This window comes from Microtus oregoni, unplaced genomic scaffold, assembly GCF_018167655.1.
Source record: "Microtus oregoni isolate MIOR12 unplaced genomic scaffold, Mior012 000007F_ref0000211, whole genome shotgun sequence".
Classification (NCBI taxonomy): Eukaryota; Metazoa; Chordata; class Mammalia; order Rodentia; family Cricetidae; genus Microtus; species Microtus oregoni.
Genome location: NW_024543066.1, coordinates 12350299 through 12378128, shown reverse-complemented (window position 1 = coordinate 12378128; position 27830 = coordinate 12350299). Strand labels below are relative to the sequence as shown.

At 49.8% G+C, this 27830-nt stretch overlaps 1 protein-coding gene across 3 annotated transcripts; it reads left to right on the top strand.

The window, feature by feature from the left end:
- Nucleotides 1–1134: 1134 nt before the first annotated feature.
- Nucleotides 1135–27808, top strand: LOC121450610 (prosaposin). Of its 3 annotated transcripts, none has more exons than XM_041655747.1 (15): nucleotides 1135–1277; nucleotides 15870–16003; nucleotides 16811–16885; nucleotides 17882–18007; nucleotides 19105–19305; nucleotides 19612–19755; nucleotides 20663–20719; nucleotides 22157–22162; nucleotides 23689–23820; nucleotides 24956–25036; nucleotides 25273–25552; nucleotides 25630–25784; nucleotides 25970–26050; nucleotides 26227–26334; nucleotides 26861–27808. In XM_041655747.1, exons 1-15 carry the CDS (start codon nucleotides 1238–1240, stop codon nucleotides 26894–26896), a joined length of 1656 nt encoding a protein of 551 aa, XP_041511681.1. In that variant the 5' UTR covers nucleotides 1135–1237; the 3' UTR covers nucleotides 26897–27808. The 3 variants fall into 3 exon arrangements, with proteins under 3 accessions (XP_041511681.1, XP_041511680.1, XP_041511683.1); XM_041655746.1 differs by having other exon boundaries at nucleotides 22154–22162; XM_041655749.1 differs by lacking the exon at nucleotides 22157–22162.
- Nucleotides 27809–27830: the final 22 nt, after the last annotated feature.

Sequence of the window (27830 nt, the reverse complement as noted above, 5' to 3'; positions counted from 1 at the left end):
AAGTGCTGGGATTAAAGGTGTGCGCCACCACTGTCTGGCTCCCCACCTTCTCTTGACACTGATTCAGAGACCTTGGAGTCTACCTTGCAATCTATTGTCCTTAAATTCACAAATAAAGGCTTCTTTTGTTTACCATTTTCTGTGTCTGGATTGATTGACAACTACAGAATGGTGGGTGGTGAATTTGAATCCTGAGCGTAAGGACTTCAGTAAATCTGTAAACTGTGTTGCTCTTGATTCTCTCCTGTAAAAATGGGAAGAGTCCTAGTAATTGGGGGCTGGAGATGTACCTCAGTTGGCAGAGTGCTTGCCTAGCATGCATGGAGCCCTGGGTTTGGTTTGTAGCACCAGATAAAACAACTACGGTGGCATCTGTGATCCTAGCACTCAGGAGGCAGAGGCAGGAGGATCAGGAGTTGGAGGTGGCAGATGGCTACATAATGAGGTTTGAGGTCGGCCACACAGCCAGTTGTAGGCCTCCTTGGATTACAGGAGACCCTGTCTCAAAAAACCAACAACCACTATACAAGAAAGGAAAGGCTGAGGCATAGGGTCACAGGTTCAGGGCCATCCTGGAGTGAGACCCTAACTCAAAATAAAAACTAAGGAGTGGGCTAGGGGGTTAGGGGTGGAGGGGTGGGGAGAATACAGCTCAGAGGAAGAACATCTGGCTAGCAAGTGTAAGGCCTTGGGTTCAATACCCGGGACTGCGAACAAAATCAGCTCCCCCAAACATTGCTCTGAGGGGTTGAGGCTGCAGGTTGTGGGTTTCAGGTCTGTCTGGGCAACACAATGAAATGGTGGCCAGCAAGGCCATAGTGAGACTGGGTCTCAAAATCAAATAGTGTCCTTCAAAGGGGAAAACACAGAGACTTAAAAGATGTTAGGGGCCCCGCAAACTGCAGTTCAGTGATTGGTACTGGCCCTGGGCTGGATTCCTCACACAGAAAAGGCAAAGAGACACGTTAGTTACCGTAGAACTCCTAATCTTGATTTAGTCACCAGATTTGGCTTTCCTATTCCCACCTCAGCCCCGCCTTGCCAGCCCAGGCCCTCACCAGGCCCTCCCCGCACCCTCCCTCCCCGCAGGCGCGCTGCGCGACGCTGAGTCAGGCTGCGCCCAGTTGGGGCGGGGCCCGCGCCTGCGCACTGGCGTCCGCGTCGGGGCTGGGGGAAGATTTATAGCCGCCCGATCAGCTGACGATCTGCATTGCAGCCTGCGGAGTGCAGCGGCGCCATGTACGCTCTCGCTGTCTTCGCGAGCCTTCTGGTCGCCGGTGAGCTTCGGGGGTACTCGGTCTGGTGGAGAGGGACGCCGTAGTATGTCCCCTGGGTCCCGGTTGCAGGGCAGCCCGGCCGAAACGGGCCTCGCCCTCCGCTCGCTTTCCGGGACGCGCTTGGCGAGGCCGCACAGTGCGCAAGCGCTGGCTGGGGCCCGTGTCTGAGGGGACCTGGTCCCGACTCCCTGAAAACTCGAGTGGGCAGATGGGGGAGGCGGTGTCTCCCTTGTGTGTGTGGTGTGTGTGTGCATGCGCAGGCTTTTGGCAAAGGCCTTGCGGGTGGCCTTGCTTCTCTCTGGGGTGGGTGGGAATCGGGGTGGCCTCTCCCTTCCCCCACAGCCTTGTCCCTGTCCTGGCGCTTGTGAGCGACATGGCCTGAAGCCTGGTTCTGCAGGCCAGGTTGGCTCGTGACCTCTGCCTCAGACAGCACGGTGTGGGGGTAGCAAGAAGCTCCTGTGTGTCTGCTTTTGTCTGTGTTTGACATGGGTGTGAATTCCGGAGCGTAGTCGGTCTTGGGGGGAGTTGTGTGGTCCCCATTGCATTGAACCTCTTATTTTCCCTGTTTGATCTGGCGAAACCATTGGCCAGCCTTTATTTTGTTGTGGGAGAGCTGGGCACAGAAGTTGGGTTTCTAAAATGGTACCGATGCTTTTGTTAAAAAGCACTGCAGGTTACCACGGCAGCGCCAAGGGCCCCACTGCATCACCTTGGTTCTAGGTGAGGCCGCCTGGTTCGCTGTGGCGGATCTTGCCTTACCTGGCCTCATTTCATGCACAGACAGCTATGAACTGAGATTTTAATCCCTACAGAGGGGCTCCTCTCAAATTGGCATTTTCAGGTCATAGCCCACCAAAGGAAGTAAACAACTATAGCTCCCAACTTCAGGGTCTGCTTTGTAACTAGTCAGTGGAGGAGGGGGCTCTTTCTAAGACAGGGTCTGGTTAAGTACCCCAAAGTGGCTTTAAACTTTTCTTGGGGATGACAGTGTCTTATGTAGCCCATGCTGGCCTCGAACTTGCTACACAGCTGAGAATTACCTTGAACTGATCCTCCTGCCTCCACCTAAGTGAAGGGGAATTACCTGTGCTTAAAAGAATAAAGTTTTGATCGGGTTAGGGTAGTGAACACTTGTGATCTCAGCATTTGCAAGGCTGAGATGGGAGGGTCTTGAATTAGAGGCTAGCCTGCGCTACACAAATTTCGAGGCTAGTCTGGGCTACGTATTGAGATTGTGTTGCAAGAAAATGAAAAGAAATGCATTTGCTCTTGTTGGCATTGAGTCATCCCATCCTTCGTGAGTTCTGATTCACCCACACCACCAAAAACAGACTTCTTTTTTCTCTTTCTGCAGTGTGGGGCATTGTGAACTTGAACCCTCCGACCAAGTCACACTACAGCCCTTAATTGTTTTCCTTGGAAAACTAAAATCGATTGCTAATGCATATGTAGTTCACCTGCCCTGGTTAACTAGGTCCTGTTTTCACTGAGCACTTAGGTTTGAAGTAACTGCAGGCCCTTCCAGCAGCCAAGGTCACACTGCTAACTGGAAGACTGCTAGCTTGTCTTGAGTACTCTCCACCACTGAGTTGTCGGTAAAGCCTGGGGTGACTCTTGCCCTTGTGTGCTCCCTGAGGCTCTCGGGGCCTGTGGGTTCAGTGTGGCACTACTGTAGTGCAGGGTGCCAATCAGGCTCTGGAGAGAGTTCTTGGCTTGCGCCCTAATGACATCCTGAGTGCTTAGTGTTGCAGGTCGTGTCCAATCTTCACAAAAGCCTGGGGGTACCGACGCCTGTACCGACGCCTATTTTGGGCTACTCTTCATCACCCATCCAGCTTTCCTGCCTTTCCCACCTAGACAGAAAGTAGAGATGTGCTAAAAGAATTGAAGGCCAGTTTAACCTCTTCATAGGGAATGAGGACAGGTGCCCAGACTTAAGCTGTAGGCTGTTGTCTGGAGGATGTGAGACTGTCTCTTTACATGTTCCATTAGTAGGACTGCTCAGATACCACAGCAGGTGCTCGATGTTAGGCCTGACCTTGGTTCCATTTTCAGGCTCCACATGGTTGAGGGAGAGTGAGCTCTGACTCCTACTGGTTTTCTTTGATCTCAGTCTCCAGAGCACAGGTGCACTTGCATGCGCGCGCACACACACACACAATTTTTAAAAATATATAAAGAATAAAAACCAAATCAAACCCTGTGCTGGCTGTAATTTTCATGCATTCGCTCTCCAGAATGGTGACACAGTGCCAGGGTCAGCCTAACCAGCACGGGGGCATCATTAGCTGTCTGCAGTGGCAGCCCCTGAATCCCCCTCGTGCTGTGTCTGGACCTGCTTGTAGGCCCTCCGGTGTCCAGGAATCTTAGTGTCAGGATGTACAGTGGGGGATCGTTCCAGTGGGGACAGGTGGGTCGGGGTTGGTGAGCAAGGTGCTGGCAGGGGAGAGATGCTCTCGCCAAAGCTAAGATGCCATTGCCGCTGTCACTTGGGCTGTGGCTAACCCCTTAGTGTCTGTACACACAGAGGCTGTGTATTGTAGCTTAGCCTGCTTAAGTTATAAGTAGCAACAGGAACCCCCAGTTTCACCTGCTGATTATGCCGAGTAAATCCTGTTTAGCAAAAGGTAGCTTTTTTTTTTTTTTTTTTTTTTTTTTAAAGGCAGGTTCCTGCTTGTAGCCTACTGTGCTGCACAGGTTAACCTTGAACGTAATCCTCCTGTTTCACAGGCTGGAGTGCTGGCTGGAATTACAGGTGTGAGCCACCATGGCTAGCCTCTGTCAGTTTTGTGTTTGGGTGTGTGTTTGTGTGGTGTCGGGGTATGCATGCCTCTTCAGGGCCAGGGGAGGCCGACAGGCACACTTTCTCATACTTCTTTACCCCCTAGAGTCCAGGTCTCTCGCTGAACCTGGGAGCTCAGCTGGCAGCCAGCAAGCCCCAGGCATCCTTCTGTGTCCACCCCCACAGTGCTTAGGTGAGGCTGTGTGACCACGCTCGGTTTATGTGGGTTCTGGGGATCTGAACTCAGGCCCTGGGGCTTGTGCAGCAGAACTGCTGAGCCGTCTCCCCAGCCCATCTTGTCAAGTTTTTGACGTATATTTGACAGGTTGTTTTGAAGTGTATTGGCTTTGAGTTGGAGGGAATTGTCTAGCTCAGGGAAGGGGAACCTAGCCTGTATTTTTACTTTCACTCAAGGGCCTTAGAAGCCTGGCAAGCACCCTAGACTCTTAACCCTGGGCCTCTATTTTCTTATGTAAAACTGGAATGTCCAAGCTATTGGCAGGATCTGAAATGGACAGGAAGAGGAAGGGCAGGTTGTTGTTCTGTGGGGTTGGGACACTACTGGGAAGTCCCTAAGGCCGTGGCCTGCTTCTTGGATAATGGCTGGCCTTTTTGTTTTTTTTTTTTTGAAAGTGGGCTGTTGACTCTAGAGTATTCCTCTAAGCCTTGTTCTCCATTGCAGGAAGTTACAGATCTGATTCCCCCCCCCCCCCCCCACCCACACCCACACAACTGAGGGTTGAACTCAGGGCTTCTTGTCCTAGGTATTCTGGATTTGCTTAGAAAAAGAATAGGCAAGATCACTGATTGCATTGGCCTGCCTGCTTGTTTTTGTTCTTGGTCCTGGGGGACTGAATTCAGGACTTCAAGTTAAGCACCTACTCTCCCATTGAGCCACACCTCCAGCTCAATTTTTTTAAAGGTTTATTTCATGTGTGTGGGTATTTTGCCTGCATGTCCCCTGGAACTGGAGTTATAGACAGTTCTGAGCTACCAAGTGGATGCTGAGAATTCAACCCCGGTCCTCTCTCTCGAGATGCAGCTAGTGCTCTTAACTTCTCAGCCATCCTTCCCACCCCCTCCAGCTCAATGTTAATTAAAAAAATCTTTTTTTGAGACAGGGTTTTATTATTGTCCTGGAACTCACGATGTAGACCAGGTTCTCCTTGAACTCACAGAGATTCAGCCCCCTCTGCCTCCTGAGTGCTGAGACTGAAGGCCCCGCTCAGACCTTGAACTCAGAACCTCCTTTTTGGTCTTGATCTGCCTCTGTCTTCTTAGTCCTGAGGGTTTTGGGTATGTATTGATCACTGTGTCTTGTTTCAAATTACACTGTTTTATTTATTAACTTAATTGGTGGCGGCACTAGTGCTAGAAGCCAGGACCTTGTGATTGATTGCTAGACTAGTGAGCTAGATCCCCAGCTGCTCTCCGCTTAAGACGGTGGGCACAGCAGGGCATAGTACCATGAGCCTTTAATCACAGCACTTGGGAGGCAGAGGCAGGTGGATCTCCGAGTTTGAGGCCAATCTGGTCCATGTAGAGTTCCAGGCCAGCCAGGGCTCCATAGAGAGACCCTTTAATTAATCTCAGGAGCACAAGGGCAGAGCTCTTGTGAGTTTGAGTTCATCCTGATCTACATCGTGAAACTTGGTCTCAAAACAAAACCAGCAGTGGTTAAGTGGTTAAGGTGGGGGCGGAGACTTTGACTATTGTAAAAGCACTAGTTACTTTATTTATTCCTTGTTTTTTCAGATCCAGTGAAGTTCCAGAATAATCCTTTGGAGTCTAGGTTTTTTTTTTTTTTTTTTGGTTTTTCGAGACAGGGTTTCTCTGTGGCTTTGGAGCCTGCCCTGGAACTAGCTCTGTAGACCAGGCTGGTCTCGAACTTCCAGAGATCTGCCTGCCTCTGCCTCCCGAGTGCTGGGATTAAAGGCGTGCGCCACCATCGCCCGGCTTGGAGTCTAGGTTTTTGAGACAGGGTTTTGCCATCTTGGCTGGCCTGGGATTTGTTACGAAATTGTTGCTGTCTTTCTGCCTCTGCCTCCCAAGTTGGGATTATAGGTAGTCCAGGTTGGGTACGGAGCGTAGGAGCATAGTGTTATCTCACTGTCAACACTGTGGCCTTAGGCCAGGTACTTAATGTCCTGATTTCTTCATATGCCACCTGGCATCCATTGTTACTCCCTCGCCGCAGTGCCCTGAGGATTTAATGAATTTCTGCGGCTCCACACTGATAAGCACGATATCCGCTTGTTTTTTATCCTTGTCCCACCAGCATGGAAACCCTCCTCTGCCCTTGGCTTGGCGATTTCCCTGGCGTCTTTTCATATCAAGGGTTGCTGTGTAGATTAGCAACAAATTTAAAAGACTTATTAAAAATGTGTGTTGGGCATAATTATGGAGTTAGGAAAATAAGTAGGGTAGTTAGCCAGCAACTAGGAGATAGCTGAACCAGGTTTGGCTACCAGGCCAGCCTTTAACGCTCCAACATCAGTGGATCCCAACTGCTTTTAGAGTAAACACTTGCATCTAGACCCGTTGTCAGTAACTGTGGATCTTGGGGTAAGTCTGTTTTAAGTCCCGAGCCTGGCGTTATTCCCCATACGTAATGCCAGTACGCTGTTGGAATTAATTAATAATCACTACATACAGAAAGCAGGTTCAAAGGCTAGCCGGGAACGATAGTGTCCCACTGCCATCTCCCTGCCTCACTCAGTGCATTCTGTGTCCTTTCTCCCTCTTCTCAGAACCTCACGCATGGAACTATACCCGCAGAGCTGCCGTGTTTCCTTTCCCTTCTTTAACAGAAATGGTAGTATATGGGCTGTTTTTGCTTCTTGGTCTTTTTAGACATGCAGAGAAGTGGGAGGGGAGTTGACCCCATGTATTTATTCAGTGACCAGCTTAAGAAATGGTCTCCTCTGCCAATCAATCTAGCCTGGGTGCCAATCATACACTGAAGCAGAACCCTCTGCCCTGTGTGGTCTGTTCGTTTTGATCTCATTCATGAGACAGCATCTCACATTCACCCCGGCTTCCTCGTAACTCACTGTGCTGCCCGGATTGGTCTGGAATTATTGGTAATCCTGCCTCAGCAGAGCGAGTCACTTCTGTTTCTCAGGCTTTAGATTTATGAACCAGTTACAATGGCAGTGCAGCCAGTTCCTGAAACCCTTGACCTAGCTTATTTTATCTACCGCTTGTATGCAATGGTTTGTTTTTTTGCTTAAGCAACAGGAATTTATTTCTTATAAATCATTTGCTTCTCCCTGGAGGGATCTCTCCCTGGCTTGCAGTTTGCTTTGCTAATATAGGGAAGGTGGGTTGGGGCTGGGGAAGACACTGACTTACTGACCAGACTGCAGATTTGGCAGATTTTTACCAAGTTCCCCAATAGTCTCATTTCCTGTTCCAGTATTCCTGCCCAGTTATCATGTCCCCTAGCTGGTTAAGAGGGGTAGGTGGCGTTGGTGGTGGTAAAATGGCTCAGATCTGAGTCTGACCCCAAGGACTCATAGTGGAAGGGGAGACTTGCAGTTTATCTGACCTCCACTCGTCTGCACAGAGTAAGTTAAGTTAAATCCTTTTTTTTTTTTTTAAGTGTACGTGACCTTGTGGGTCCTTCCTGGAACATCTTCCCTAAAAATAACGTCCCTCTGTACCTTCATGTCTGCTCAGGTATATGGCCTTAGTGTTCCCACTGCGCTGCCTGAACTAGACTCTCACCCCAAACTCGGCCCTGAAGCTCTTCTGGCTTAATGGCAAGCTACTGACCGTGTCTGCAGCTTATACCACAGTGCTCGGCATTGTCAGGTGGCAGTGTGGGCGGGAAAGGATGGTGACCGAGGTCAGTGTGCACGAAACTGAGTGCTGATAGTGCCCAAGAGGGCCCGTGATGGGTCAGCAGGTAAAGGTGCTTGCCACCAAGCCTGCGCTAACCCCTTAGCTTCTGTGTGTGTGCAGTGATGAGAATCTCTGCATGCACATAGAAATAGACAGATGTGATTAGGGGCTGGAGAGATGGCTCAGTGCTTAAGAGCACTGGCTGCTTTTGCACAGCACCTAAATTTTGATTCCCAGCCCCCATGGGGCAGCTCACCACAGGCTGTAACTCCGTTCCTGGGAACTGGGTACTCTTTTGGGCTCCACTGGTACTTTTCTCACACATACAAGTAAAATAATCTTTTAAAAATGTAATTAAGAATAGTGTTAAATCTCAGCTTTCTCATTGCTTGGGTCGAACCCAGGGGCTCTCAGATTAGACTGTGAGACACAGGGTCTTTCTGTGTGGTTATTGCTGACCTCAAACAGATGGCAGTTCTCCTTCAGCTTTTCTCATGCTGGAGTTACAGCTCTTCTCCTCCATACCTGGTCTGTCTGCTTCTCTGTCTTGTCCCTCCTGGAGTCCTGCTAAGCAATCAGTCACCCTACCGATGAGCGACATTCCCAGCTCTTTTATTTTGAGACAGGGTCTCAGTAAGTGTGGCAGTTTGAACTCCTAGTTCTGTAGCCTTGGCAGGCCTTGGATTTGTGACCTTCTTGCCTCAGCCTTCCGAATAGCTGGGATTATAGGTCAGTGTCCTCATGCTGGGTGTATCCACTCTTTTATCAGGATTAAGTGGAGCAGTTTATGTTCTGACGTTAACATTGAGACATTGTTTCTGGGAGCTGACAAACCCAGCGTGACTCTCTGGGCTCAGATGAAATATACTTTCACAGTAGTTTGTGGTCAGGCTAGAGGGACACCCCTGCCAATGCCTGTGGGAGATGATTTTTCTGTGGGTTGTAGGACCCAGAGGCAAGATGAACCTGAAAAGGGAACCAGCTATAATTTGGGGAAGTGACATTTCCCCACCCTTCCAGAAACTGGTGGTTCTCTCTGGGTGTCAGGGTTTTGATTTGAGTGGGCAGTGCGGGGAGGCCTCTGAGCAGACTGAGCGACGCCTGAGAATGGCACCGTGAGACCTGTCATTGTGCGTGCTAATAACAGAAAAAACTAGTTAGAAACCCCAGGACCCCCTTATGTGTAGAAGTCACTGCAGACTCCAGAGAGCTTGTGGATTACTGTTAATAATTCCCGTGGATTATTGGTGTCCGCGTCGCTCCCTTTACCTCTCGGGTGTGTGCTTGTGTCACTCTGTGTGTTTCTGGGTAAGGAACCAGGGCTTGTGCATGCTAGGCAAGTGCTTAACCACTGAGCCCTGTCCCCTCCCCCACAACCTCGACACCTGGCTGGTGTTATTTAACACACAGCTACTGCTGTGTTGGGTCTGCTGAGCCACGTGTCAGATACTTCTGGAAAAAAGAATTGATGTGAGGAGCTTGCGGTATTATCCTACCCCTCTTTGGGGTCTCTGGGACCTGCTTTTTAAGCCTGCACCTTGAACAAAACGAGGGGCATGGGCTGCAGCCAGAATATCCAATCCTTCCCGAGGTAACTTTCTACTAAAGGCAGATTGGCTTAGGTCCTCGTGATGGCAGTGGCAGAGCTGAGCAGCCAGCCCGAATGCTGGCCATTCCAGCAGCCTGCCTAAGTTACCAGAGGAGGGCAAAAATGTTAGTTTTCAATCAAAGGAATCCCAGAGTGAAATTGTAGGTGGCTTGCTTGTGTCCGAGACCTTTGCTCTCTGAGAAGTCATACAGGTCAAGTTCAGATCACATTTGCCCATTGGTAGGGTGTGCCTGGTGTGTCATCTCCAGTGAAGCCAGTACCCAGGCTACATGGCCCGGTGTGCAGGGGTGCGTGCTGGTGAGTGAGGCTGACTGAGTCTGTTTCCTGACCTGGACTTGCTGGGCCAGCAGTGGAGCATTGCCGTGAATGACCAGCTCTCCTGAGGTTCTAGAACTGTACTGCTGTGCCTCTGGGCCTGCCTCTCTCTTCTCCCCTGGTCCGAGCCTGGGCTGTCCTTCAGGACAGGGTGTGGTGATCTTATCTAAGTGTCTGGAAGCCTCCTTCCTCAGCACCTGCTGTGTAACCACTTGAGGAAGAACCTTGTCAGAATCGGTTTCTTTTGAGTTGAGGTCTCACAAAGCCTGGATGGGCGACACACAGTAAAGCTCTGGAAGAGGACTCTGTAAGGAGACAATTACACATCATGCCAGTGAAGGCCTCTGGAAGCCTAGCTGAGTGGGGAGACAGGCACTGCAGTGTATCCACTTCCCTGAGAAGTGTCCCCAAAGGGAACCTAGGGCAACACTGGGTCTCCTATTCGTTTCTAAGCAACTTAGCTGTTGCCGTGGTGATGCATCCCCAGGCACTAGATGCAGTAAGCTGTGGAATGCAGTTGCTCAGGCAGCCTGAGCATTTTCCTCTTACTCTTTTGGTAACCAGATTCAAATGACATTAGCACAGGTTACATTAATTGTTAAAAGGAAGGGCACAAGGATGGTCCAAATATAGAGGCTATTCAGCGAACAGCGGGTAGGTGCATGTTCTAGGCAAGAAGGTTGCATTGCATCCATGGTTTGCAGAGCTCCCGTGGAGGCAAGCCTGATGAGGGACAGACTCAGATGTTCTGTTCTGGTAAACAGCGGCTGATGAGCATGTGCATCAGTAGGGTTTAGTTTTGTTTTTTTTTTTTTTTTTGGTTTTTCGAGACAGGGTTTCTCTGTGGCTTTGGAGCCTGTTCTGGAACTAGCTCTGTAGACCAGGCTGGTCTCGAACTCACAGAGATCCGCCTGCCTCTGCCTCCCGAGTGCTGGGATTAAAGGCGTGTGCCACCATCGCCCGGCTAGGGTTTTGTTTTGACCGCAGCAAAGAGACCTAGAATTAGAGCTGCTGCAGTCTGGTAGAAGGGTGCATCAGTCATCGCTCAGAGCCTGGTGGTCTAGCTCTGGCTCACCTAGGAGAGACCTCCGAGACAGACCCTCAGCTTCACGCTTTGCATCCTTGTGGTCTGGCCCTTTTTTCGTTCATGTTCCAAGATGGCTGATGAAGTTCTAGCCAGTGTGTCTAAGTTTCATGGAAGATGTAATGGCCTCTTCAGACCCTGTTGCAGAGAAGATTGCATAGTCTCTCATTCTGGCATCAGTGTGCTAAGCTAGGCATCCATGCTGGTTGCATGAGAGAAGGGAGATGGATATGGGGAATGACTCGTCTTCTGTACAGGATAGCAGCTGTTTAACCAGTTGTAAGGGTTATTCTGATTTAAAAAATAACTTGAGGAAAAATAGTTTCATGCTGAATTGTAAACACTAGAACATGAACAACTTTTCCGTTGGTTCTCTCCCTTGTCCTTCCCCCCATGGTTTATACTTGGCCGCATAGATCTCAGAATTTTCCAGGTACCAGAGACCCCATGTGCTCCCTAATTTTATCTTCACAGAGGCCCTCAGATGGTTTCTATTTGCAGATGATTGACACGAGTAAGTTATCAGGGTTAATATACAGCCAGGCTGGGGGATCGATCCTGGTTGGTCTCAGCTGTAGTCCTTGCCCTTTGAGAAGAGAAGGCTGTGAGAAGTAGGGCAAATGTTTCTACATGTGACGGGTTGTCGGACTGGGTGATGGCTCAGCAGGCATGAGGACCTGAGTTTGATCCCTAGAACCCACAAGCCACATAAAATGGTGTCTAACCCCAACACCGGGGAGGCAGAGACAGGTGGATCCTGGGGCTTTCTGGTCAGTTGTGGTGATGTAATATGTGATCCTGTTGAGAGATCCCATGTCAAAAAACTAGGTGGATGGCTCTTGAGGAATAGCACTTAAGATTGAGCTCTACACATACATGCATGTACACTTGTGACATGCACATACATGTGCACAAAATAAAGAATAAGTTCCAGGTATGTGTTCCAGACAATGAGTCTGGTGTAGGGAGTTCCTCGGAGGGTAATTAGCTGGTGGCTACTGCCCAGTGTTACAGTTCACAATGCATTTTAGCCGCAGTGTTTGCTTCTTGCATGACTCCCCTTGTTCTGACTTGTGTAGAACTTGTTTAGCTCCTAGAGAAACTAGAACTGTTTTCTCAGTTCCTGGCAGGTATCCTGGGGTGCACTCCCCTTGCTTGACTCCTGGGACTTGGGGTCAATGGCTAACAGCCTCTGAGATGGTTGGCCTACAGATGTCCAGGTCTCTGCTCTCCCATGTCCCTGATAAATGTCCAGTGGACCGAGAGAACAGCTTCTGTACAGCTGTGTGATGTGAGCCCACTGTTGTGTGACGGCACATGTTTTATAGATGTCAGGTAATGTTTGCAGCTCCTTTGAAGCAGGTTCTGGTAACACCCCACGTGCAGACTTGAGGAGGCCAAGCTCTCCAGGGCACATGACTAGAAGTGAGCACCAGTGCAAGGCCACGCCAGCCAGGCTGGGATGCACTGCGGGTGACAGTCCCTGAGGGATGAGGGTGGGGGTTGTGGTGAGCTCAGGCAGTTAGGGTGTTTGTGTATGATAAGATCATCTTGACTCTTCAGTCGCCTGACATCAGAAGCTTTGGTTTAATGGCGCACACACAAGTTTGGGAGAACAGTAGTTTGCACAGGAAGTGGCAGAGCTAGACCGGGAGGCGGGTCATGTTCTGTGCCATATCTAATTAAACATTCTCAGTGCATGGGATGAATCCAAGGAATCCTGGTCTGAAGCTTTAAATCCTTCAGGATATCTCAAGAGTGCCCAGGCCACACAGGACTCTGAGCAATCCTTGCCTCCCAGCCTTAGGTTTTATTTGTATATATAGGGTGGAGTGTGGGAGGCGGTAGGTGTACATGTACCATTGTGTGAGTGTGGAGGTCAGAGGTCAACTTGTGGGGGTTCTCTCCATCACACAGGTCCCAGGGATCTGACTCAGGTTGCCAGGCTTGGCAGCACACATGTCTTGTCCATTGAGCCATCTTGTTAATTCATTTTATTTTGTAGACAGGATCTTGTTAAATACCAATTGACTTCCATAATCCCCCTGTCTCAGCCTGTCATGCTGGACTTTGAGGTGTAGACTACACCTAACTTCTGAGTGTCTCTTAAGGAATAAAAACACCTCCCCCAGCTCCACCCCCACATTTATCTGTGTGTAGACAAATTGTGTCAGTTTTTTTTACCATGTGGGATCCAGGGGTCGAACTTAGGTCATCAGGCTTGGCAGTGAGTACCTTTACCCGCTGAGCCGTCTCGCCAGCTCTCCGGGAGTGTTTTGAGCCTGGCATCAGGCCGGACTCCCATCAGCCATTCTTAATACCATATGATTCTGTTGATATCTAGTTTTATTGTAGATTATTTTATTATTATATTGTTTGTCAGAACTGGAAATTGAGCCTGGCTCCCAGCTATATATACTAGGCAAGTGCTCTTTTTGCCATTGTGCTCTATCAACCATCTTAGCCACTTTTTGTTTTGTTTGAGACAAGGTCTCGCTATAGCCCTGGCTAGCCAGAGAACCACCTGCCTCCTGGGATTAAAGCTGAAACCAGGTATGGTGGCTTACCTCTTCCCGTCAGCAGTAGGGCGGCTAAGGCAGGAAGATGGGAGTTTGAGGCTAGCCTGGGCTACAAATGGAAGCCTTATCTCAGAAGAGTTGGGGGGAAGACAACAGTGCTTTCCTCCCCTGAGGACAACTTACCCAGCCAGGGCTTTGACTCCCGTGCCAGACCCTTGACTTGAAGTATGGTTTAACTTGGGCTTGCTGAGTGCTGTTCATGTCTGTAAGGACATGCATAACAGCAGGTTGAACCAGGACCTGCTAGGAGCTCCGGCAAACAGTCTGAGAACTTTCTTAGAGGTTGTTAACCAACCACCCCAGAGGAAGTTGATTTTAAGGACAAGCTGTGGGAGGCTGAGAATGGAGGCCAAAACATTGCCTGGGAACATATTTTTGGGAAATAACTGAATAGAAAGTGGTTTGGGGTAATTACTTGAAAAAGATTTAGTTTTGATTATGTGTATGTATGTAAATGAGTATGGGTGCCCACGGAGGCCAGAAGAGTGAGATCTTCCTGGAGCTGGAGTTATAGGTATTAATTCAGGTCCTTTGCAAGAGCAGTCTGTGTTCTCAACCGCTGAGCCATCTCTCCATCTCCGGGTAATTACTACACTTGGTTATAGATGAATACCCCAGGACTGGGTGTCACGGCAGCCCAGGCCTTCCCTTGGTGTGTCCGTATTGTGTTAGTGGCCCTCTGCCTTTAATTTCTCAGTGCTCTGGGGTCTGGAAACAGCTCTACTCCCCTGTCATAGGCAGGGCAGCCTCACCTTTTTGAAAGCCACTGTGCATGTCTCTGAGATATTTTCCCTGCTCTTCTCCCATGTGGGTCCTGGACTCCCCCTCCCCCATTTTTCGCTCTTTGAGACAAGATCTCAAACAAAACAAGTTGTACAGCTCAGATAAGCCATTCTCCTTCCTCCTCCTCCTTAGTGTGGGGTTGTGGGCATGTCATTGTGCCTTGGTTTTCTTATTAACTTTCCAGTGAGATGCTCTGCCGTCTGTGTTGTCCCCTTTTCACTTCTGCATCCTTTGGTCTTGTGGTTAAAGTGCAGATGTGAACCTGCTTGTCCTGTGGCCTCACATCCCTAGTCACTGCTGCAATGTTGCTTATAGCGTGGGCTCCTGTCCTGGGGATGGGTCATCGGATAGTGTGCTCAGGGATCGAATAAGATGCTGTTTGTTACCTGGGTCAGTGTTCCTTTCAGACCTCAGCCTCCTGGTCAGAACAGACAGCGTCGTGATGGAGCATGGTTTCTATGTCAAGTTCCTAGAGGGCAAGGCAACCACAGGGTTTGTCTGTGGCTTGGGCGTGTGATAGCAGTTGGTTCAGCAGGTCCCTGGTGACGGTGGAGGAAATAGGCAGTTGCAAGCAGTCAGCTGTCCCACCGGCCCTGCCTTCCTGGTCTACTAGCGTCTGAGCTTGCCGGCTTCTGGTTCCCCATGTGCCTGCCACTGTGCAGTCCTTTACCCAGAGACCCAGTTGGTACCTTCCTTTCCTCACTGGGGAGCACCAGACCATGTATTCTTTTGTTTGGGAACATTGTTTGCCTAGACTGGTAGCCTAGACTGGTCTGGAACCCAGGGCAGACCTCAGGCAGTGTGTATAGCTTAGATTCTAGGAACCCTTTGCCTTATGACCCCCAGTACCCGTTTTTAGCCTGGCTTGGCGTGTGTGTGTGTGTGTGTGTGTGTGTGTGTGTGTGTAGGCAGGAGTGCGGGCAGCAGATTCATGGTTCACGTGATAGTTTCTGAAGAGATGAATGCCATCAGGTGAACCTGCTTCACCTGTTGAGGGAACCTCAGTGAAGCTTGTGGACGCAGTGATGGAGCATATCATTCATTCCCTTAGTCTTTAGGAAGAGCCTGCTCATGGATCCGTGTGTGCCCACGTGTTTGTGGAATGTAGGCAGGTGGTTCTCTGTCCAAGGTGAAACGGTGTCCCTGAGGGCTATGGGGTTTTCTTGTTTGACTTAGGCCAAGTATCTCCAAGGTTGGTCCTCGTGCTATCCCATCTTCCTTTGTGTCTGATAAAATCTCTGCATTGATTTTCTTTTTGTTTTGAGATACCTGATTGTGTAGCCCAGGCTGGCCCCAAACTCACCATCCTCCGCCTCCTGAGTGCTGGGATTGCTATAATCAGATTTTGATTTTTGGGGACTCAAAAACCTGATACTGTTTCTAATAGATAGACAGGACAAATGTGTCCTGGTTAGTCCATGACTAAGGACAGGTTCTCTATCTGGCCAGCCATTTGTATGACCCAGTTAGCATTTCATGGGCGAGTGAGGGCCAAGTGACTGCAGCCGACAGGCAGGGCAGGTCCTCAGAGCTGTGGACGTATGTACCAGGCTTGTTGGAAAGGGGCCCATCCTTATATTGTTTCTCCTTTTAGCTCTGACCTCCCCTGTCCAAGACCCGAAGATATGTGCTGGGGGCTCAGCAGTGCTGTGCAGAGACCTGAAGACGGCAGTGGATTGTGGGGCCTTGAAGCACTGCCAGCAGATGGTGTGGAGCAAGCCCACAGCGGTGAGTGCCAGCCTCATACTGCCCTCTGGCCACTCAGTTCTGGTTCTGTCCTGCGTACCTCAGAGTCCCATCCCTTAGGCCCTTGTCTCTTGGTGTGGTCCTCCACTCCCTGTGGGCCTTCCTCAGGCCTGCTCCCCTCCCCAGGTGAGGGGCTAGTGGGTTGTGATGCAGGCACACAGACCATACCCTGCCTTCATTGTTCATCCCAGGACACTCAGACTCCATCTGCTCTCTGTCCCTCATCCCTCAACCAAGCGGCCCACTGACTGAGCCCCAAGACCCTGCTGTAGCGATGCCATTTATTCCCACTGTAACTGCACTAGGGAAGGAAGATGACAATAAATGGAGCATGTTAATGTGGGGCTCTGGGAAGTGGATAGAGATGGGCAGACTTCCCATGCATTCTTCTTCTGGGACCAAGCACAGAATAATGGGGCTCTTACTGGCTTGTGCTGGGACACGTGGGTGGGACAGGCTCAGTTTGACTTAGTGGAGTTTGGGTTTGAACTTGTCAGGGCTGGTTACCCACCTTTAGCAAGAGAAGAAAACTTGATTGAACATTGCCCAATCACCCAGTAGAAAATCGTTGTCGTGTGGCCAGGACTTTGCCTGGATCTCATTTGCTTTCAGTCCTGTTTTGAGTATTGCTTTCTCTTAGCGAGTTTCATGTGCATTGAGTGAGGACCGTGGAACCTGCTGGATGGATAGCATGGTAGTGATTTAGGGCAGCGCTGTGGGAGTGGGAGAGGAGGGGTTCGTTGGGTGATTGTATTCAGAACTTTCTCTGTTACGTTCTTTTCCTCTTAGAAATCCCTCCCATGTGATATATGTAAAACCGTCGTGACTGAGGCTGGGAACTTGCTAAAGAACAATTCCACTCAGGTGAGCTGCGGTGGAGCAGGGTGGGTGTGGGCTGTGGCTGGAGGCTGAGTGTCTTTGGGGACACCTGTTTGTGACTCTGGGCTCCAGAGAGGAGTTATTGGCCCAGAGGCGGCAAGCACTGACATGCTGGGCCTTACAGGACTCACTAAATCTGACAGAGTGAGTTTGTTTTGCTCTTAAATGTTTTATTTTTAATTTTTAAAGATTTTTAAAATGTATTTTTCTTAAGTGTGAGTGTTTTGCCTGCATGTGTATATTTGTGCCATCTATATGCCTGGTGCTCACAGGTCAAAAGAAGGCATAGAACCCCCTGGAACTGGAGCTGCAGGTGGCTGTGAACCAGCATGTGGGTGCTGAGATCCGAACCCCAAACCCAGGTCCTCTCAAGAGCTTTAACTGTTGAGCCATCTCTCCTCTTTATTGATTTATTTTTTTTTAGGCAGGATCTCACTATGCAGAGAACTATCTATGTAGAGCAGGCTGCCCTCAAACTAAGATATGCCTGTCTCTGCCTCCTGAGTGCTGGGATTAAAGACTATATAGTACCAGCTGTTGGGTTAAGGCAGAGTCTTACCAGGTAGCTCAGGCTTTCCTTGAACTTTGAACTTGCTGTCTTTTGCCTTAGCTGAGTGTTGGAATTGTAGGAATATACCACCACAGCCAGCTCTACCACCATCAATTGTCGGTGTACATATGATGTGTGGGTTTGCTCATCTATGTGGGCTGCTGTTGACTCTGGGTGTCTACTTCTATCTCTCTTCCTTTTTCACTAAAAACGGGCTTGTCATTTCAGCTAGAATGTCTGGCCAGCTACCCCTTGGGATCTGCCTGTTTTTATACGCATACATATTCCCTGCTTTCCCAGCACTGGGTTTGAGGTGTACTTGCCAACTCTGACTTTTATGTGTATGGATACTGAGGATCTAAACTCAGGCCTTTGTGATTGTTGCTAGTCACCGATGAAGAACCTTTTGCCTGTGCTGTGTCCCCTTGTAGGAGGAGATCCTTCATTACCTGGAGAAGACCTGTGAGTGGATCCATGACTCCAGCCTGTCAACCTCGTGCAAGGAGGCAGTTGATTCTTACCTGCCCGTCGTCTTGGACATGATTAAGGGGGAGATGGTAGGTGATCAGGGAGGGCCCAGAGCAGAGGTGCTGAAAAGGGAAGTGAGTTCATGGCTTTGCTTGTCTCCTGCAGCTTTTGACAGGGCTCCTTGCCTGGAGTAGCTGCGGCATGGTGGCTTTCCTGTCTGCTTTGCTGGGGCCAGGGTGCCTTGAACTCTTGCATGCTGTCGATAGATAGAAGAAATCAGTAATTCTTGTCAGGCCTCTTTCTAGAGCAAGCGCAGGGCTTCACCTCTGTGCGTGTAGACTTGAGGAATAATCCTGGGGATGCAGTGTGGGAGCAGCTGCTGAGGTGCTCACTTGTCACAGCACGTGTGTGTGCCCAAGCTGGGTGCCAGAAACGTGGGTCAGCAGTGAACCAGGAGCTAGTTTTGTGGAATTTGAAAGGCCTTCAGGAAGGAGAGGTGCTGAAGAAGCCAGCCACTGGGGCTAAGAGTGCCAAAGAAGGAGCCAAGGTTTTGTGAGGAAGGTGGACATGCAACACAGAGCCTTCTATGTCTCATGGCAAGACACCCGGGAAGGACATTACAGCGTTCATTACTGGAGGTGTGGTGGGGATAGTGGAGATGGACAGACACACATCGCGTTTTAAAGAATGAATAGACCAGCCATGAGCCTTACTCCTGGAGTGGCAATACAGAGCCTGCAGTGTTGGGAACATCTTCTGGGTCTCTGGGGAGTAGGCTGGATGGGATAGAATTGAGTGTATACTGGAGATGCTCCTGAGGTGGTCATGAGTATAGTTACAGTAAGGGATGAGAATCTGAGCCATGTGGAAGGTGTTTGAAGCCAGTGGGTTGTGTTAGCGTGCAGCTTGTGAGCGGATGGTGGCCATTACTTAGTCGCTGGCCTTCCTCTGTCAGTGGCTCATCTTCCTTTATGGAAGGAGCTGATAGTGAGCAACAGCGACCTTTTGGGGGTGCGAGGCCTCTGGAGTAGGATCTTTGGTAACCTTCCTATTTGTCCTAGGTACAATGAGTGGTGTGATGTTCTTTTAGTGGACTCGAGGGAGGAACTAACTGGATGGAACTGGATGGCAGCAGGCTTCTCTTGCTCTATGGGGCGGGCTTTCAGCTGTCTCTTCTCCATTCCAGAGCAACCCCGGGGAAGTGTGTGCTGCGCTCAACTTGTGCCAGTCTCTCCAGAAGTACTTGGCTGAGCAAAACTACCAGAAACAGCTTGAGTCCAACAAGATCCCAGAGGTGGACATGGCCAGGGTGGTTGCCCCCTTCATGGCCAATGTCCCTCTCCTGCTGTACCCTCAGGATCAGCCCCGCAGCCAGCCCCAACCCAAGGTTAGCTGAAGGCGGGTGGAGTCAGGGTGAGCGTAGTGGGAGCATCATACACAGTGCTGAACAGAACTTCACTGTCTGTCCCTTGACTGCAGTTTCTAAAGAGTGGGATATTTTAACTATGCGAAGATGCCCACCCCTTTCTGAAAGCACAGCCTCCCACTTCGGGCCATGCCCCACTGCCAGCCGCACGTAGTACTGATACCAGAACGGGTGGCCCACAGGAGCTGTTAAGCCAGTCGTCAGTAGTGCTGTGGTCCCTGGTGAGATGTGACATTCTCTCAGAGCTTGCTGCTGGTCTCTTTGTAGGCCAACGAGGATGTCTGCCAGGACTGTGTGAAGATGGTGACTGACATCCAGACTGCCGTGAGGACCAATGCCACCTTTGTCCAGGGCTTCGTGGAGCACGTCAAGGAGGAGTGTGACCGCCTGGGGCCAGGCATGGCTGACATGGTGAGCCTCTGGTTCCCACGCTTTGGTTGTGTTCTGGGCTAAGGTGGGAGTGAGTAGTGACTACCGCAGTGGCTCCGAGGGTGAGGTGCTTCGGAGTTTCTCTTTTGTTGCTGTCTTAGCTGGGTGTAGATTGATTGTGGGTAGGTGAGTCGGAACTGGAAGAAAATCACTTTGGTAAAGCTGGGTTTTTTTGTTTTTTCCTTTTCTGTCACCATATATATTAGAAACACTAGAACCATTTTAATTTTTGTTATTTTAAAAAGTAGGGGTGTGTGTGTGTGCGCGCCACAGCATACAAAGACAACCTGTGGAGTTGGTTGTGAGTCCTCAGGGACAGAACTCAGTTTGTCAGGCTTCCGTGGCCTTGCCTTTACTTACTGAGCCATCATACCAGTCCTAGAACCTGCTTTTAAAAGCATGGCTGTGGTCTGTGAATGAGGCTTGTAGTTCTTCCAGGAAGTGGGCCACCTGATAGCAACTTGCAGGACAGCAGGCTATTCGGTTCTGTGGCCTCAGAACCCACTTAGTATCTTGAGAGGTCCCCAATGGCTTTGGAAGGAAGGTTCTTTCCAGTGTTTTGCAGTTGCATTCTCTAGGTTGCTAACAATGGTGACTCTGACCTTGGGGCATTTATAGTCAGACAGACACTGAGGACTCCAAGGTCCATTTTTTTTTATAGGAGGTAGAATAACCAAATTGCTGTATTAGTTAATCTTGAGTAGATACTTAGATCTATTCTGGGATTTCTCTTTTTCCTTGTGAGAGCAGGTCTCTCTGTTGTAGCTCAGGCTGGCCTCAGCCTCTGGTTGCTGGGATTGTAGTCTTGTCTCTGTCTATTTCTAAGTCACCGTTCGGCACTGTTGAAAGGCCATTTGGATGGTGACGAGCTGAACCCTTCTCTCTGCAGTGCAAGAGCTACGTTGACCAGTATTCTCAAGTTGCCGTCCAGATGATGATGCACATGGTAGGTGGCCAGGGGCTTCTGGTTGACATTCTCATGGGGCATCTCCGTGCTTTAGGATCCTCCCTTTCCACTCGTGGGCTAACGTAAACTCTCTGTCCAGCAAACTCCCTACTCATGATCCCAGCCCATCTTCCTGCCAGCAAAGTCTTCCTTAGCTGATGTGACCCTGGACTGCCCTGATAGCTGCCCTAGTTGCCTGGGACCACCTGCTAGTCATGCATGTGTGAGCTGGCCCTCAGATTGCTAGTATCTGGCTGAACGCTGTGATCTGTAGGAGTATTGTGGCCTTGCCACTGAACCAGGGTGTGAGGATTCAAAGGGCAGCCTGTGTTCTGTGTCCAGGGAAGTAGGGTCAGTTATAGTTGCTGCTCAATTACCCAGCTCCTGATGGCATCTGATGATGTCCAGGGGTTTGTTCATTGCCTGTGAGAGGTGGGAAACATGGGGCATGGGCGACAGACTGTTGGTCAGCACTGGCTTGTCAGACCCCAGGGAGCAGGAGTTGGCTCTATTCTAACTGGTAGAGCGGGGGTTGTGCACCTGTCTCAACTCTCACGGACTGCTGTGAGTCTCTCTTATTCATGCTTGAACATAAGCCCTTTCCTACTTTGTGTTACCACCCAGCTGCTGCACTGACCTGCTCCAGAGCAGTCCTTCTTGCCCAGTGGCTTGTTTATGAGCGTTGCTCATGCCCTGCATAGTAAAAACATCTAAAGGCAGCTTATAAAGACCTTCATGGTAAAGATAAACCTTTGATGTGAAGTGACCAGGCGAAGTTCTTCCTTCTGGGCAACTTCAGTCATTTTATCATATAGTATGGGGGAAATTTTTTAAAAACGTTTTTATATATCAAATATTAAATTGACTTTTGAAAACAAATCAGTGAAATAATTTTATATGCCATGTTAGTTTTACTTGCTTTTTTTTCCCTAAAAAATATTGGGAGGTATCCCAACTGCTGGGATTAAAGGCGTGAACCACCATGCCCAGCTGGTCATTACCCTTGTATTCAGCTACAAAGGACATAATTTATATGACCATTTTCCTGACCTTTGTGGGGTAAAGTATACTGACTTTGGAACGTGAGCTTCCTTATAGCCATGTATATGCACCCATCCCGGTTTGTCACTTAGGATAACCGAAGCTGGAATTTCTAACCAAAGCCCACGTATCCACCTTCCAAACTGGCATCTGGCCTGAGCTGATGGAGGCCCTTTCCAGGGGCAGTTTCTACCAGCTGCGTAGCATGGCCTGTTCCTTGAGGACTGGGCTAGCTTCCTATGCCCCATCTTTCCCTTACTGCCAGGATGTTGCCCTTCCCTTTATGACATCCTTATGCCTGAGTAACTGCTTGATGGTTTAATTTTTCTTAACTGTTGTGTCCTTTCCTTTCTCTTATTTTCACCTCCGATTTCCTGTTTTTTTGTTCAACAGCAGGATCAGGTATGTGATGAGATTTTGCTTGTGGTAGTGGTCTGCTGCTTCTAGTTGTTGGCTCTTTTCTTCTGTTTGTTTTTTCTTTTTTTTCTTTTGGTCTGGCTTGGTGAGCTCTGACAGGTAGCACGAAGGATCTCCCCATACTAGGCACCCTTCCCCTGAGACTGAGCATTTTGGGTCATGGGGCTTAACTCCCCCTTTTGGAGGGCCAGAGGGTGGTGAAGCTAGCAGGGCCTGTGCTCAGGTCAGCACCAGTACGCATGCTGTTGCCAGGGTAGCGATGGCGATAACTTAGCTTTCTTCAGTGAAGGCACCAGCCCTTCACAGTGGGTGGCATTGCATGACTTTGTGCTGTTTTCCTAATTCCAGAAATGCTTCTGCACGAGCAAACTAGTTGCAGACATGTGGCTTTACTTGCTGGATGGAGAGACTTGTACATGGTCTCTCAATTGTGGCTTCTACCCTTTAAGGAATGGGTCATGGGGCCTCACTGTACAGGTAGCTTGCCGTGGGAATCAGTGTTTAGTTCATAGTGGCTAAGCCATTGCCCTTTTGGGTCTCTTCTGAATATTGCCTGCAGGCTTTAGGATTTGAGTTTTAGATGCTGGAAGGCAATTTGAATCTCACAGAAAAGGACTAAAAATTGAAATGCCTGAATTTTTATTTATGCTGCCTCAGAGATGGGCCCCCTAAATCTTGGCACACACCCTCAGCCAAAAAAAGCTTTTGTACCTCTAGTCTCATTCTGACCCCGTCTCCTACTCTTAAGGCATGTTAAAGACAGGGACTTTAGGACAGACACATGGCCTTAGTTCTCCAGCATCTGTTGTACAGGTGGACCATGCTCTAGCTCTCTGCATCCCTGCTCCCATGCTGGGCCCAGAGCAGAGTGCTGGCTGTAGTTGGTTCACACAATACACAGGGTTTGTAGATTGGGCTTGCTTGCTCTGGGCTTTGGCAGTGTGTCGGAATATTCATACATCGTTCTCTGGCTTGGTGTCTAGATGGTGGATGGTGAGGGGATCTCCGTGAAGCCCTTGTGACTGGACATGCCTAATCAGCTTGGGTCCTGGGCTCTCACATGTACTGTGTACAGTTGTGAACATAGAAAAAAAAGCCGGCATTTCTTCCCCTTAATGCACTATTTTAAATGGTGCTGTCTCTGAAGGGGATCCACATGGTTTTAATTGACACATTGGGCTTTCTGTGAGATCCTGGGCCTCGTGGTTCCCTCTAGAGAGCTTACCTCGGATAGTGAGCTGGGACAAGTATGTAGCCCAGCCATCCTTGGGGGTACAAAACATGCTAAAAGACTATCTTATGGTAGCCTTGAGTAGAGCAGCAGAGGCTGAGGGCCGCTTCCTCCAGGTGGAGCTGGTGTCCGGGCACTGCCCTATTGGATTGAATCTGAAAGCTCAGCCTGAGGGGTAGGAGTCAGCTTTCTGCCAGGGTCTTAGCATTCTGACCTTGGTGTCTAAGGAGGGGTTTGAGGGTAGCAGGCACAGGCTGGCTGACAGTGACTCTTTCTTCAGCAACCCAAGGAAATTTGTGCTCTGGTTGGCTTCTGTGATGAGGTCAAGAAAGTACCAATGAAGACTTTGGTCCCTGCCAGCGAGGCCATGAAGAACACCTTCCCTGCCCTGGAACTGATGGACTCCTATGAGGTACCTTCAATCACTGCTGTGTGCTCCCAGAGCCCGTACCCTCCCCTTCCTCATTGTCATGCCCTCACAGTCGCATACTTTCAGAAGCCAGTCAGGGTAGCAAATGTATTTGAAATTGAGAGCTGGGGGATACTCCTGTTTTCAGCTGATTGAGGGCCTGGCTCCAAGCTAACCGTTCCACGTGTGCTTTCTGGGGCCTGTCTTCAGAGCCACAGTATAAACTGGAGGCTCCCCAAACACATGCCCTGGGGTAGAAGCCTCTTTGGACTTGTTGCCCATGTGTGTATGTACATAGGCAATATTGTGTCCTTAGAACCCTTCCTTGGCCAGGGTACCCTGCTTCATACCATAAGTCTGCATTGAATATGACTTGATTCCTTCACACACAGCATGTACATGCTCTTCTGTACATGCTCATCCAGGAATACCTATGTTGTCTGGCCACCAGCTGTTTTCCTGTTCTGTGGCCTGCACAAACTTCTGGTTCATTGCCACTATGGCTTCTGGTCCTTAACCGTCCCCTTGTCCTGCACACATACTCCTTTGGTTCTAGATCACCCATGGTATTTGGCCACCAACTGTTCCCCGTCCTGCCTCCTGTGTCAATGTGTGGCCACAGGAGAGATGGCAAAGTGTCTAGAGTCTGGGTACCACTTCCTCCCCCTTCCCCCACCCCAGTTCCCAGAAAGAAGGCAGTCATCTGAATTAAGAATTCTAGTCTTTGGAATAAGAGCCTGTTGGACAGCAGAGATGAAACTCAGCAAGTGCAGAGGCCCCTGCCATCACTACCAGAGGTGGATTCCGGAAATCAAGAGCTGACGTTGACTTCTAAATAGGCAGACACCAAATCTGTTCTACACTGCCATCTAATTCTCCCACCTGAACATAGTATACAGAGTGATGAAGTGTCCAGGGGAAGTGTTCCAGGAAGGAAAGGGCTGCTGTGTGGTTTTGGGGGTAGAGGGGTTTCCCCACCCAGTAGCCTAGAGCATTGTACTGAAGAACCCACCATCACATTGCATTGGGTAGGCAGTGGCCATTGTTGAGGTTACTGGCTGCCCTCTTTGCCATTCTGTGGCAGGAACACGCCTCAGGAGGTTAAGTCCCAGGCTTAAAACATTCTCTCTCTTCACAGGCTCAAAACATTATTTTCTGCAAGGCTTGTCATTTTGTGATGGAGAAGTTGTCTACACTAGTGGCTAATAATGCCACTGAGGTATGCTTCCCTCTTGCGTGGGGTCCACTTGCTGTATTCGAGTCAGAAGGTGCCCATGGGACATGATCTCCTGACGAATGCACACCCCAGTACCTAGGAGGGAGGCTTCCAACACCCTCTGCATCAGCCATTGTGCTCCAGGGGAGGGATCCCACCGTTGCTCTGTTCCCTGGTGGGTCTAGGGTCTCGTCTTCCTCGCTAGCTCCAGTCTGATGCCATCCTTTTGTCTGTTGCAGGGATTAATAATTCAAGCTGTGGGCAAAGCCTGCACACTGCTCCCCGCTCCCTCTTCCACCAAGTGCAAGGAGGTGGTGGCAACATTCGGCCCCTCTCTGCTGGACATCCTTCTGCGTCAGATGAGCTCGAGCTTGGTGTGTGGTGTGATCCATCTGTGTTCCGGCAACCCTGATTCAGTGGAGACACTTGAGCAGCCCGCAGTGCCCATTGTGCCTGCACTGTCTAAACAGCCTGAACTGTTCAAACAGCCTGAATTGCCCAAACAACCTGCTTTGCGCGGTAGGTCCAGGGCACATAGAGGGGAAAGAGGGCCAAGGAGGACTCTGCCAATACTGAGCCCTGTGTCCTTTGTGTAGCACATGCACCTCAGAAGACCGGTGGGTTCTGTGAGGTGTGCAAGAAACTGGTCACCTATTTGGAACACAACCTGGAGAAAAACAGCACCAAGGAGGAGATACTGGCTGCACTTGAGAAGGGCTGCAGCTTTCTGCCTGACCCTTACCAGAAGGAGGTATGGGCGTGGCTGTTCACTAATGTCCCAGTCAAAGTCCTTTCCCTCTTAACTGCAGGGGGTCTTGTGTTTCTAGGCTTGAGGCTGGGAGGTAGCAAAGAATCTAGGTTCATGAGGTCAGTCCCCCAGAATGTCTAGCTGCATGGATACAGCCAAATCCCAACCCATGTCCCTTTCCTTGGCAGTGTGATGACTTTGTGGCTGAATATGAGCCCCTACTGGTGGAAATCCTGGTGCAAGTGATGGATCCTTCCTTTGTGTGTTCGGTAAGCCTCACCGGGAGCCTGGCCCTGTAGCAGCATGGATGTTGTCTAGCGGGGATGGAATGGGGTCAGGGAGAAAGATAGCCAGGCTGCTGTCAGATTCTGGGACTTCTTTAATCTCAGCCCTGAAGGGGCTCGGCCAGGCAGCTCATTTTCTTCTTTTGTGCTTTATCAAACAGAAAATTGGGGCTTGCCCTTCTGCCACTAAACTGCTGCTGGGAACTGAGAAGTGTGTCTGGGGCCCGAGCTACTGGTGTCAGAACATGGAGACTGCAGCCCGGTGCAATGTGAGTGTCCTAGACTGCCTTCTGCAGCATGGCTGGGGATTGCCTTCTGGAGAGCCACAGCCCTCACTGTTCTTGTGGTGGATACGTGGGTACTTACATGACATGGTGGCAGTCAGAGAAAAAGTTTGTGGAGTTATTTTCTTCCTCCATTGCGTGGTCCCAGGGATCAGGCTCTGGATTAGGCTTGCGTGGCATGTGCTCTTACCCACCGAGCCATCAGTGTCCCCTAGTATTGTTTCTCCCTTGTTTCACACATGATCACTAGGATTGTACCAAACCTGTAAGACCCAGAGCCTCTGCACAAGTCCTCGTAGGTCCCAAGAGACCCAACATGAGCTTTGACTTAAGGGTACTCCAAAGGTGTTTATGAGCGGGGGTGGGGGTCTGAGGACCACAGGTTCTTTTGATTGTGTCCTAGGTTTTCAGCATCTGTGACTTGAACAAAGTCAGGAGTGATGCTGATGTGCATGTGACCCATGAATGTTTTGTCTTGTGCAGCCTAACCTGTTTGCTTTTCTCCTCCCAGGCTGTCGACCATTGCAAACGCCATGTGTGGAACTAGTTTTCCAGCTTGCAGAAGTGCAGTCTACTTGTGGGTCTAGCATAATGAACACACAGATCTATTTGACTTAATTCTAAATAGGACCCAACCCCCAACCCCCGCCCTTTGTCCTTCCTCCATCTTGTAGCATTGCTGTCATGTGAGAGGTGCTGACAGCCCCTTTCAGTGTCCCCTTTCTGCTTGAAGGATGAGGACACTCAGGGATCAGCCCTCCAGCTGCCCTTTCACCCGTATACTGGAGGGGATGGTGAGCCAGAGGGCAGGAGCATCTTCTGAGCCCTGACTTGTATGGGGATGGGGCTCTTACGGCCACCTCCTACCTTGAAGAGGGAGCTGCTCCCCTTCCTGTGGTACCAAGGAGTTTCTATGGATAATTAGAAACACAGAATAATCAGGTCTTTAGGATGATGAAATTGCCGTTGTCATAGCACAGAGATTTCAGAAGCACCTGCAGGTGGCTTGCTTGGGATGTTGCTGTCTAGGTCAGCCTTACCCCTCTGCTTTCCTGTATTCCCCCCTTCTGCCTTGTTTGGGGTTCTGTGGGCTAGGGTGGGGAGGGGAAATTGCTGAATGTAACTTGCCCATGTGAGTCTGGCCTTTTTTGTTGTGTGAGGCCCGGGAACAGTGTTGTCTGCCCAGCTGTCGCCCTGCACGCCCCTTTGCTACCTTATAGCTCTTGTTGAATTGCCCTTTTGCCACCTCATAGTGGATGAAGCATCTGCCTGGCAGCAGGTGATGAACTGAGGGGTCCCGTGTAGAGTAGGTACCGTCTGTTGAAGAGCTGAAGTTTCTCTTGTGCCTCTGGTTGCCAGGAGACAGCCAGCAGGATGGGCATGTGCAGCTAAAAGGACCTAGATTTTAATTTGTTTTGCACTAAAGTTTCTGTGACTTAATAAAGTTCTGTTAACCACATCTGGGCTTGTTTCTTTGACAC

Coding starts and splice junctions, on each gene's coding strand:
- LOC121450610 (XM_041655746.1), top strand. CDS start 1,238: ATGTACGCTCTCGCTGTCTTCGCGAGCCTTCTGGTCGCCG. Junction 25,553..25,629: donor CAAACAACCTGCTTTGCGCG/GTAGGTCCAGGG, acceptor TCCTTTGTGTAG/CACATGCACCTCAGAAGACC. Junction 26,335..26,860: donor AGACTGCAGCCCGGTGCAAT/GTGAGTGTCCTA, acceptor TTCTCCTCCCAG/GCTGTCGACCATTGCAAACG.